At 39.9% G+C, this 13,384-nt stretch overlaps 1 protein-coding gene across 1 annotated transcript in view; it reads left to right on the top strand.

Moving 5' to 3' along the window:
* Positions 1–13,384, top strand: part of PLCB1 (phospholipase C, beta 1 (phosphoinositide-specific)) — an 833,798-nt gene that overhangs the window by 705,330 nt on the left and 115,084 nt on the right. Inside the window, exon 26 of the mRNA XM_010834232.1 lies at positions 1,796–1,976. Coding sequence (XP_010832534.1) covers positions 1,796–1,976 — 181 coding nt within the window. The remainder of the gene's footprint in view (positions 1–1,795; positions 1,977–13,384) is intronic.

The following is a 13,384-nucleotide window of genomic DNA, read 5'->3' as shown; positions in this document are numbered from 1 at the left end:
TGCAGGCAAATCTTTACCACCTGAGCCATCAGGGAAGCTCAGGGAATTAATACATATTAATATATAATCAGCTTGTTCTTTTCAAATGAATTAATAACTACATTTTAGATGTATTTTTTATTGAGGTAACATTGGTTTGTAAGTTTCGTGTGCGAAATATTAGATTAGATTAGTTTCTTATTCAAATACCCATCATGTCAACTGAGCTTTCACCTAATGCAAAGAGCAGATCATTCAGACAGTTTCCATCGGGCACTGTGTTGTTCCCAGAGCATAGACTGCGGTTTCTAGACGGCTGTCCCGTGGTGAGCAGCACTGCCGCTCCCTCGTACTGTGTCCTCAGGAAAGTTGCCTCACTGAACCTGTTTCCTCAGATGCAAACTGGAGGTGGTTGTGCCTTCTTGTTGGCTTACTGTGAAAGCCAGAAGCCAAGCAGATCACCCCTGTTACCTGCTGAGTGGTCACGAAAGGTTACCCTGGTGCCTCTGCTGGCGTGGCTGTCACTCATTCAAGCATCACCTCTGTTCTGGCTGCACCAACTTCCTGCTACAGAAGATGACAAATGTATCTCATGTCCGTGCCAAGATGGAGGTTGCCCCACCAACACTCTGATGCTGATAAATAGACTTATATTTGTGCAGAATAGAGGGCCACTTCAGTGCTGCCATGCGATGCTGATGTTTAGATCTTTGAGGGAATCCTGAATGCCTTATTTGACAAATTAGGATCTTAACACTAGCTTCTACCAACTGCTTATCCATATGGCACTATTGTGTTGGCCTAATCCGAAGAGAAAGCAAGAGGAATCAGTACCAGCTGATCCAAGAAACCTCTTCCACTTGGTCACAAGTGAAACCACAGAGACAGAATCTGATGTTCTGGGTGGTTCTTCCTGCAGAGGTTTCTATGTAAATGAAAAGAACAGACCTGCTCTTAGTACTGTTTCCAACACCGCCTCTCTATGTGACCTAAAGAAGTAAGAGCACAAAATTTGAAGGAACCACACTATATACTTTAGCACAATAATAAGTTAGTGAGAACTGCTTTGTTTTGTTTCAACATTAGTCCTAAGCTTCTAAATATCTGTGTAATTCTCTATGAATAACTCAAAGGAACTCCCCTTGCACAGAGTGAGCTCTTGACAAATGTATTATAATGAACTCAATTCATCTTCCTTTCTCTTGGAACCAAAGTGCTATTTGGGTGGAGATATCAATGAAGTTGGTTCAGCTCCCAGAGAAAACTATGTTAATGACAAATCTTTGTTATTAAAAGATGTCAAGAAACAGAACATGTCAGGTGGGAGTGTTGCTGTGCTGTCTGCCTATGCTCTCTGTTGTCAATCTGCATCATCTGGAAGCAAAATTCAGCATTTCTCCCCTACAGCATTATCAATGCTGTAGGGGAGAAATGTATAGGAAATGCATAGAAGAGATGTAGCTGGGAATTATGTTATACATCCTATGTTAAAAAAACAAAAGCCTCAAAAAGTCCTTATTAGACATTGTTTTTCCCAAGGAGGTTTATCCTCTTCGGCACCATCGTGAGGAACCCTAGCTACCTGGCTTTCCTTTTCAGCCCCTACCTCTTTGTACAGCAACACAAATTTCCTCCACTTTCCGTGTTTGGAGACCCTCTCTTGCTAAGCTTGTCCTTGGGGTATCAGCCTCTGTCTCAACTACTTGACTATTTATTTCCAAACACATTCCTCTCTCTGGGAAGGACTGGTGAGCAGCCCTCTCTCTACTTTGCTCTGAACTGCACATTTTGTGAGCCGAGCTCTTTGTCTCTGCAGATCAGAACCCAGTAGCCCTGACCACGTCTCATCAACAATTGAGCAAGACCTTGCTGCCCTGGATGCTGAAATGACCCAAAAGTTAGTAGATCTGAAGGACAAACAGCAGCAGCAGCTGCTTAATCTTCGACAAGAGCAATACTATAGCGAAAAATACCAGAAGCGAGAACACATTAAACTGGTAAGCCTTAAAAATGTGATTTATGTGTCTATACCCAAACCTTTTTCTCTATAAAGAATGTTAAAATTAATTTATTTATTTCAATTTAAGGAATAATTACTTTACAATATTGTGATGGTTTTCGCCATACATGGATTGGCCATAGGTATACATGTTTGATGCTCTTGGATAATGTAACAGGAGGCAGCAGCAAGTTTGGCTGGCACTTTCATTTTGCTTCCTTATTGAATAATCTTATTTTGTTACCAGGTTATAGAGAGAGGTAAGATGCGTTTCTCAGATCCATATTGTGACATGTGATTTAACACATGCTTGACATAAAAGCATGATCAAAACTCAGGAGCTGGATTTTAAAAAGCAACAAAGACATCATTTCTTAGAAATGGAAATTACATGAGGCAAATAGCATCCACCCTACTAATATTTTGTAAATTCCATTATTCTAATATCTTTTCCAAATTCTTCTCTATTGTCCAATGAGGCTATGTTTTATTTTTATTTTCACTAATTCATTTCTTGGTTATAATCATTTGGGGGGATATTTTGAAAATATTACAAGGAATTGGAAAACAGTTATATTTAAGAAAATTAAGAACACACTGCAAATAAAGGTTCACTTTTTATGCAGTAGTGTAGCTTTGCAGTGGTATAAAAAGAGCAGAAAAGTTTATACAATCCACTTGCCTAGATTTAGAAAAGGCAATATTTAAGTGGCCAGTATGGAATGTTGTCCACTCAGTTTCTGAGGCTCCCTATGAAAGGAAATGCCACCATTTCCATGAATGATCAGTTTTGTCCTCCAAAACGTTTTCTCAGTAATTGTGACACTCCATTTTTTTCTTTTTTTTTAATGAAAGTGAAAGTGTTAGTTGCTCAGTCGTGTCCAACTCTTTGCAACCCCGTGGACTGTAGCCTGCCAGGCTCCTGTGTTCGTGGAATAATGGACAAGAACAGTGGAGTGGGTTGCCATTCCCTTCTCCAGGAGATCTTCTCAACCCAGGGACAGAACCTGGGTCTCCAGCACTGTGGGCAGATTCTTTACCATCTGAGCCACCAGGGAAGCCCTTTATTGAAATATAGTTGATTTATGATATTGTATTAATTTCTGCTATACAGCAAAGTGATTCCATTACATATCAGTTCAGTTCAGTCCAGTTGCTCAGTCATGTTTGACTCTTTGCGACCCCATGGACTGCAGCATGCCAGGCTTTCCTGTCCATCACCAACTCCCAGAGCTTGCTCAAACTCATGTCCATTGAGTCGGTGATGCCATCCAACCATCTCATCCTCTGTCATCCCTTTCTCCTCCTGCCTTCAATCTTTCCCAGCATCAGGGTCTTTTCAAATGAGCCAGTTCTGCACATCAGGTGGCGAAAGTATTGGAGCTTCAGCATCAGTCCTTCCAGTGAATATTCAGGACTGATTTCCTTTAGAATTGAATGGCTGGATCTCCTTGCAGTCCAAGGGACTCTCAAGAATATTCTCCAACACCACAGTTCAAAAGCATCAATTATATATATACATACATGTTTTAAAAATTCTTTTCCATTGTGGCCCATCACAGGATGTTAAATATAGTGCTCTACAGTAGGCCTTTGTCGCTTATCCATCCTCTACATAATACTGTGCATCTACTAATCCTAAACTCACAGTCTGTCCCTCTCCCACCTCTTCTTGGCAAACACAAGTCTGTTCTCTGTGTCTGTAAGTCTGTTTCCTAGATAGGTTCATTTGTGTCATATTTTAGATTCCATATATAAGTGATATCAGATGGTGTTTGTCTTTCTCTGACTTAACTTCATTTAGTATGATAATCTCTAAGTCAATCCATTTTGCTGCAAATGGCATTAATTCACTTCTTTATGGCTGAGTAACATTCTGTTGTATATGTGTACCACATCTTCTTTATCCATTCATCTGCAGATGGGCATTTAGGTTGCTTCCCTGTCTTGGCTACTGTCAATAGCCAATGTGCTGCTGCTGTGCTGTGCTCAGTGGTGTCCAACTCTTTGCGACCCCCTGGAGTATAGCCCACCAGACTCCTCTGCCCATGGAATTTTCCAGGCAAGAATATTGGACTTCCTACTCCATGGGGTCTTCCTGACTCAGGGATTGAACCCACGTCTCTTGTGTCTCCTGCACTGGCAGGCAGATTCTTTGCCACCATGCCATCTGAGAAGCCCCAGTAGCCAGTAGCCATTGGCTATGAATACATGGATGCATGTATTTTTTTGAATTATAGTTTTGTCCAGATACATGCCCAGGAGCGGTATTGCTGGATCAGGTGGCAAGTCTACTTTTACTTTTTTGAGCAACCGCCAGTTTTCCATAGTGACTGCACCAACTTGCATTTCATTGTTGTTGATGGCTTGACACCTAATAGGGACATGATAAATGTTTGGTGACAGGTAAATTAAATGAATCAAGCAATAAAGTAGCCTTGAAAATAAGTTTATGCCAAAAACAAAACAAATGAGTAAGTGTAATAGAAATTAGTGTACCTAGGGTAAATGGATTCTAAGAGGTGTTTATATGATTTGTTCATTTCATTGCTGGAGGCCTCTCCATGAAAGAGAATTCTGAAGCTTTCTCTGCTGGTAGGTGGTAAACAGTGGATGGTTTCGTCACGACTGTGTGTTAGATGGTTCAGGGTAATGCTCTTGTTCTATTACTGGTCTAGCTTGCAATGATAGTATGTGAAAGAGCAGGTCAAAATCACAGGAGGAGCTTGTCAAAAATCAGATTCCACTTGGTCAGTTAGTGTCAACCTGAGAGGCATCAGAATCACCTGGAGGGTGGTTAACTCACAGATTGTTGGACCCTATGCTGAACTGTCAGTTCAGCAAGCCTAGAGTGGGGCTGGCAATTCTGACACTTCTGGTCCCAGGCCCCCCTTTTGAAACCCACTGCTTTAAATCTAAACATTGGGCTCAAGGATTTATTTTTAAAGCTTCACATGCTGTTGAGGGGCTGCCTTATTTTTGAACTATTGAAATAAGATCAAGCAGTGAAATTACAGTTGGGTAGAGGTCAGGTTTCCTATAAGCTAGAGATTGCCTTGCCAGGCCTGAGAAAGTACAAGTGAATTTTAACAGGAGAGAATAGCTTTGGGAGCTACAGTCTACTACCATTGGTCTTCTCAGTCCCGCATATCTAGGACTCCAGAAATAATAACAATCATAAAAATTAAAGTAGCAACTGTATATTGAACACTCCCCATGGAACCATAGTAAAGTAAAGTGAAGTGAAGTTGCTCAGTCGTGTCCAACTCTTTGCGACCCCGTGAACTGTAGCCTACCAGGCTCCTCTGTCCATGGGATTCTCCAGGCAAGAATACTGGAGTGGGTTGCCATTGACCATACACTGTGCTAAATCATAGAGAAATTATCCAATTTAATCTTCAGAACACTACCAGTTGGTACTGTTGTCAGCCCATTTTGCAGATTAAAAACTTGAGAGAAATGTAGTGACTTTCCCAAGTTTCCACGACGAACTAAATTAGTTAGTTTTTGAACCACAAAGACTTAAGCAATCCAGGCATAATCATTTGGAGTTTCCTCAGAGCACCAGTCCACAGCAGGATCCTTTCCCCAAGGAAAGAAACATGGCTATTCAGAAGAGATATGGTGGAATAAGAGGGAATCCCAGGATTCATAGCAGATTCCTGAAATAAAAATTAGGGGTGTGAGTGGAAACAGAAACCCACATATTCCAGAAAGGCCTCCTGGGGACAAGGAGGCTTGAGTTTCAGAAATGAGGTGCAGAAATCCCAAGAAACAGCTACACGAGCTCAAAGTCCCAGGGGTAATTTTACGTGAGTGTTGACACCACATCAGATACCACTAGATGGGGCATAGAAAGCTGCTGGACAGACTGTCCCCTGAAGGAGAAGGTTGGCAGGGAGCTAAAGAAGACCAAGCTGAACTTTTAGGTGGGAAAACCCACCGGAAGGGCCCGGTGCAGGTGACATCCCAGAACATGTGCTTCTGCCTCCTTCTCCCCAGGAAGGAATGAGTGAGTCCATAGTGAAAGCTTTAAAGGGTTTTCAGAAAAACAAATGCATATGTCCAAGCCAGGCTGCCCTTTCAGGCCAAATGTATGGAACCTGCTTGAAATGCTGCCTCTTTCACCACTGTGATTGTGGATCTGGGGTTAGAGAATGCCCCAGTGCCTTTGAACACACTTGTGTGGGCGCTATTAAGAAGGCTCAGATCCAAACATCTTGGATTTAGAGCAACACAGAGTTTATTTTAAAGTCATTTCAGAGCATCCTCAATTTATATGACATGTCTTTATAGCTGACATGTGGATTAGAACTTTGTATCAACCCCATTTGTAATAACTAGAAATTGTTCTACCAGGAAGTATTTTGATTGAAAGACACCTGGAAGTGCCAATTCTATCTTTGGTTATGGTTCTGAATTAAAAATGTCCTTTTAAGCTAAATGAGACAAATGGAAGTGTAATTAAACAGCAAATAGGCCGCAGGTAAAAAGGAGTATTTGGGTGATGAGGAAATTAAACAGAAGATATTTTATCTCCTAAAATTGCTTTGGGAATTAAATGCAAATGTAAACCCACAGTTTAAGGATTGAGAAAGAAACCACATCATCTATAAACTCCCTGCCAAATATTCATTACAACTTAATATCTGCCAAACCCTCTGATAGACACTGGAGATACAGATGAGAAAGGCGTGATCAGCACACACGCAGGGAACGTGTACTCCAGTCATGACACCACATGAGAAATGAAACCACAGATACCAGCAAACTGATACAGAGACACAGGTGTGGGAACAATTTGCCTAACCATAAAAATAAACACCAAAAGAATATTTTTGAGGTGACTGTTCATGTTTTCGTAGGAGGCACACCAAGCTTGATTGATACACTCTGTAGCTTCAAAGGACTTGTTCTACTGTCCAAATAAGAATAATTAGCCTTAAAATTCTATGTGCAAACAGCTCTGTAGCCCAATTACTCACAGTGCGATCCCCAAATCACCTGAAGCCAGCCTGTTAGACATGCAGAGTCTCAGGTCCCACCCCAGGCCTGCTAAATCACAATTTGCATTTTGATAAGATGCCCAGGTGACTTGCTATACTTTAAAGTTAGAGAAACAGGTTTTAGAGCCTTTTCTCAAAATGCATTTTAGAATAAGCATAAGGTTCTAGGTTGAGATAGAAAATTTGTCTCTACTTCTCACACCTTGACCGTCAAGCTGAATGGTTATCTCTTAGTCATAAAGGGGACAGATGCTATAGAAATCCCCTCTGTGATTTCCTGCCTGTGTTCATATGATAGAAGCAAACACTTTCAGTTGGGCATAAGTGAAAATAAAGATGTCAGTTCTCTGACCCCATTCAAGTGTTTGCGCCCTCTGAAAAATTTTCATAAATATCTTGGGGGTTTGTGGAGCCCAGTGAAGGCTCTGTGTTCAGGAAAGAACTCTTATGTTTGGGGAATCTGCTCTAACCTACCTGTTTTTCATCAGCTGCCATAGGCTGACCCTGACACCATTAGGATAAGGTCTTAATTTTAAATGTGAGCTTGATAAGAGAAATTCCTAAGGGGTCCCTCTGAGGGTTCTTGATTACTTTCAGAATCAGCCCCAGCATCACATTCAAGGCACAATACCCACAGCTCAAGAAAAAGAGGTTTTACAGTGACATCCATGGGGTCGCTTCTCAGTTGCCACAGGGTTAGACCCACTGTTCCGTCTCCCCTCCTCTTTCTCCCTTTCAGGGGCATCCCCTCTCACAGCACCCTTCTGTTTACCCTCTGCAGAGGCTGAGTGTGCTTTCCTCCCTGCCTTTCCTCCTCTTCTCATACTCTGTATCCCAAGTGTTCCAAGCCGTTCATTTCTCCTTCCTTCACGTGGATCTCATGGCGGGGATTATTCTCATATACCCTCCTATCCGTCCCATCGGCAAGCAGTCTCGGGCCTCAAACCCACAGTAGCACCTGCTGAGTGTTCACTGGGTGTCCCAGTTCCCTGTCAACTCTGGGGAATGGAAGTTATGTTTCACAGTGAAAGCCCTGGGTGGATACTGACCAGCTGCTAACGGAAAGGCCCATCAAGGTGTAAGTGGTGATGAGTGAGGGTGTGGGGTCAAATGTCATCATTTCTGGCCACCAGTCCCCCACCGAGTAGCTATGTGACCACTCAGGACTTCTGTTTTCTCATCTGTCCAGTGGAGATAAGAATAATCCTCACTTTATTGAACTGTAAGAAAAAATAGTGAGATAATGTACACAAATCACTGCTTTTAGTAAACGCCACCCCCCCCTTTTTTTTAACAATACATGGATTGGCTAGGAATTCTTGAATTCAAATATAAACTTGTATTGCAATTTTTGATGTCCTGTTGCAGACTGAGGGAGCTCAGCATCTTCTTTTCTGATGATTTCTATCAGCATTATTTGCTGCTGCAGCCTTTCTGGAAGCCAATCTTGAATTTTCTGCTGTCTCTGGTTCTATATGTGCCAGGAGTAACTTCAGTGTCAAGAAGTAACTAATCTGCTGTGGCTGTGGTGGTGTGATCTGTCTTCTTCCAATATTCTGACTTTAATGTAGGTCATTTTTCTTGGGAAATTGATGATCTAGCTTTCCTGAAAACTTTACTTTCTCTACCAAAAAAGAAATGACAAATAAATAAAAGGCTTTAGTAGTGAAATAAAGAATGAAATAATTGTCAAAATGTGTTCTTATTTGTCAGTCTTCCTGATCATCATTGCATAATTCATTGAACTGATGTTGTTCTAGATTAGATAGATAGATAGATTGAGTGAGTGAGTGAGTGAGTGCGTGCTAAGAACACTGGAGTGGGTTGCCATGCCCTCCTACAAGAGATCTTCCCAACCTAGGGATTGAACCTGAGTCTCTATGTCTCCTGCATTAGCAAGCAGGTTCTTTAACTCTAGTGCCACCTGCGAAGCTCAGATAGATAGATAGATAGGGATAAATATATAGAAATGATATTTATTGTCATTTCTATTGATTTAATTATGATAAAAAATGAACATATTTCCATATGTGTATTGCCCATTTGTATTTCTTTTTTCTACAAACAATTTATATCCATTGCCTACTTTTCTGTTGGACTGTCTTATTCTTTTGACCTACAGAGTCTATGCTATGTCTTTTAATTTATTATTTTGGGAAGTTGGGCAAATTAGAGAGTGTAAAATATGCTTATGTAATCATATAAGCTATAGTTACTGAAGGCCTACCACAGCTCTTATACTGGTAGGGGGATTCCCGTGGCCCCAGCCTAAATGTAGTCCCTACCCTCAGGGGCTCACCATGGTTAAGAACACAGTTGCGAAGACAGACGAACCTTCTAGTAGTATGCCTATCCATATTCGTTAGCTTTGTTGCATAATAAACATCTCAAAACTTAAAACAACAACTATTTATTTAGTCCATGTTTCTTTGTGAAGCAATTTGAACTTGACTCTCTGGAAGGATCTTCTACTCTTGGCTGAGCTCATTCATGATCTGTGGTTCAGTTGCCAGTTACCTAGAGGCTCTGCTCCTGAAGTTTGGCTGACTGTCAGCTGGCCCAGGCAGGTGACTGACACACATCTCCCATCATCTAGCAAGGCTAACTGGGCTTCTCTGTATGGAAATTGGAAAGGATTCTAATTGAGAGCAAGCAGAACGGGGCAAGTTCCTGACAGGTCTTATAACATCTTCCTCCAAGCAAGTCGTAAGGTTCACCCAGATACAACGGGTAGGGAAACAGACTGTATCTTTTTCAGGGGACCTGCAACTCATTGCAAAGAGTGAATTCAGGGAATGGTGGAGAATGAGGGCCATTTTTCTTTGCAAAAATCAACACATAGCCCTCATAGTTTGGATGTGAGAGTCAATAAAATAATCCACAGAAAACCTAACACCGTGCCTAGAACATAGTCACCATTCTTTATCAAAGGACAGTTTGCACAAGATTTACAGTGAGAAGACATGGCTTCCATTTTTAGTTATGCAGCTTGAGCTAAATCATTTCACCATTTTAAGTGTATGTATCCTTATTTCTAAAAGAAAAAGTTTGTACAAGAATACTGGTTACGTTTCCCTCTGACTTCTGGTTTCCCTCTGACTTCTGGTTTCCCTCTGACTTCTATAGACTACAGAGATCATTCAATTCTCATATCTATTAAAATGATAATTAGGGATTTCAGTTTAAATCAATAAGCAAATGTTGTTGTTGTGTGTGTGTGTGCACAATATGTCAGTGTATTTTTTGTGTTAATTGATAACTACTTAGGTAAGATGAAGGGAAAAGAGTCAGTAAACAGAACCCATCCCCAAGGCAAAGAAAATAATAGTCTTGTCTTATACCAACTTAAAGGATCTTAGAGAACAGAAGAAATTTTGCTGAAAGGATAATTCCAAAATAGAATCCACAAGTCTGATAATTTAGTTTGTGCCCTCTGGAATTACAAGACTCATTGCACTCCATCTGGTAAGTGAGAGATGTTTGAAATGATGTATTTTGCATTAAGAAAAAAAGGAGCTGACATGCTGTGCTGTTTATCTTCATGGGCAGATCTTCTAGGTCTAGCTTTCAAATGGACTACTGAAATATTAAGGGCTTCCCAGGCAGTGCAGTGTTAAAGAATTCTCCTGATAATGCAGAAGACGCCAGAGACGTGGGTTCAACCCCTGGATCGGGAAGATGCCCTAGAGTAGGAAATGGCAACCCACTCCAGTATTCTTGCCTGAAAAATTCCACAGACAGAGGAGCCTGGCAGGCTACAGTCCATGGAGTCACAGAGTCAGACACAACCGAGGGACTGAATACACACATTGAAATATTAAGCCCTTGATTTATTGCATTATTTCAGTTATGATCCATAGGACAAGTCATGCCTCTTTTAGGCATGTCTCCTTTGCTAATTATTTGAAAACCTCCAGTTTGAAAGGTTATTGCTGTTTTCCCACATCTGACTGATAAGCAATGTTTGTTTATTTCATTTATTCTAAATTAAATGGTCTTGACATCTTTCAGAATTGTGAAGCCTTATCCTAAAATTTTGGTGGTTTGGATTTTTGTTTCCAATTGGTTTAACCAGATGTGATGATTCCAACTGATTTGATCCTATGCAATCTTTTTCTTTCAATTAAATCAAAAATAGTTGTTTCACCAACTTTTCAAAACTCTTACAAGTAAGTTCATTAGTCTTTTACAATTACAAAGGGATAAGTCTTTGCTTGTTATAAATTTTTACTTAAAGCTATATATAAATTATTTTTAATGAAACTTTTATCATAACATAAATTCCCTTTATCATTAAAATAAATATTTCATGGCCATAAATATCTACTTTTATTATTTTAGGACATTTTAAAATCATCATTGAATTCTAAAAAAATATTTATAATGATAGAATAACATAATTTTATAATTTATCAAAGGAATCTTAGCGATCATTTAGATGCCATATTTTACTGATGAGGAAACAAGGCTCAAGAGTTAAGATAGCAAAATGTAAGCATCATCTATGGTGATAAAACATCTCAACTTCATTCAGAGTTTTGTTTACCAAATTTCTTGATTTTTTTCTTTCTTTTTTTTATTTTTTTAATTATTTATTTTGGTTGGAGGCTAATTACTTTACAATATTGTAGTGGTTTTTGCCATTCATTGATATGAATCAGCCATGTGTGTACATGTACTCTCCATCCTGAACCCCCCTCCAACTTCCCTCCCCATCCCATTGCTCTGGATCATCCCAGTGCACCAGCCCTGAGCACCCTGTCTCATGCATCAAAGCATTTCCAGTTGATAGCCTCATAAAAGAATATCAGAAATATCATTCAAGGGAGTATGCTACATTGACCCATTTACATTTCCCAGAAACTAAGAAACTGACATTTACTTTGGTATATTTCAAAAGTGAAAAATAATTTTAAATGTTATAGATTCATTAGGCCAACTTATTGACATTGATTAGGAGTTGCGATCAGATTTTCATTTTCATTTTTTGCTTTGCCCAGCAAGTAAAAAAGGAAATTTCAAGGATTGTTTAAATCTTTAGATTCAAATGAGCAGCTCCAAATTCTGTTTAGCTATGGAAATATAAAATGAAATTAATTTCATAGGTATGACAGACTGCCTCAGAAATGATCAAGATGGTTGCTCATTTAGTCCAAGACTTTCTCCTGCTTTGGAGAAGAGAAGGGAGCTGGTGGGTGAAATGAGCTCCACCTGGACAGGACTTGTCTGCCAGCTCCTAGCTGGAGCATCACACAGTATCCAGCACATCATAGGTGCTCAGAAAATACAAGTGGAATGAATAAATGAATATTTCTCAATTTGAAAAGCCAGTTTACATCCCAGTATAAACATTCCCCTTGTTTTAAAATTATCAATAATGTATGTAATACATAGATTGTTATTTAGTTTAAAAGCAACATAAATTAATTCTTCATAGAAAAAAAAATTATGGTAAGAGCTCAGAATGGATGCTTTGACTAGCACAAAAGTGCTGTCCAGGGAGGTCTGCTCAGCCTGGTCAGGAAGGGAGTTTGGGGGAGAATAATACATGTGTATGTATGGCTGGGTCAGTCTGCCGTGGCCTGAAGCTATCACAACATTGTTAGTCAGCTATACTCCAATATAAAATAAAAAAGTTTCTAAAAAGGCAAGAGTAGGTGCTCTCTCTCCCAGCTGTGAGTGGAAGGAGAAGGGAAATGAGTTTTCCTGAAGGATGAACATTCTATTGGGCTTCCCAGATGGTGCAGTGGTAAAGAATCCACCTGTGATGCAAGAGACACGAGAGATGTGGGTTTGATCCCTAAGTTGGAAAAAAACCCTGGAGTAGGAAATGGCAAGCTGCTCAAGTATTCTTGCATTAAATTCCATGGACAGAGTAACCTGGTGGGCTGCAGTACGTGGGCCACAAAGAGTTGGACAAAACTGAGCGCAATCATGAACATTCTATAGTTAGCTCTTTGCCCACTTCCCCAAATTATCCTTCTTAGAAGAATTTCCAAACATGGCAATTTCTGTCCACATACTTTTTTCTTTTAATCCCTTTCCAGTTAGAGTTAAGGAATTATTATTCTCCTTGGAAACCATTCTTTCACCCTCAAATGACTAAACCAAGTGAAACTCAGCATGGAGCTGAGAATAAGCATGACATTATATTCCCCAGGGCTTTTCTTTTTCATTCCTTAGAAGGTTTGGAATACTTAACTAGGAGAGTTGTCATGAGTGGTAAATAAATAAGCAAAATAATTTAAAAGTGTCTATTCCTTTGGGTCAGAAAAAAAATCATATTAAAAGTTAAAATTAAATGTTATTTACTGCATTTCAGTTTACTATGTACTCTCCTGATTTTTCTCCCCTAGGAATTCTAAACTAATCCTTTGTTCTTTTCTATCTTCGGTGAGTT

The sequence above is a fragment of the Bison bison genome, unplaced genomic scaffold (assembly GCF_000754665.1).
Source record: "Bison bison bison isolate TAMUID 2011002044 unplaced genomic scaffold, Bison_UMD1.0 scf7180017864030, whole genome shotgun sequence".
Lineage (NCBI taxonomy): Eukaryota > Metazoa > Chordata > Mammalia > Artiodactyla > Bovidae > Bison > Bison bison.
This window is presented reverse-complemented; position numbering and strand designations above follow the sequence as displayed.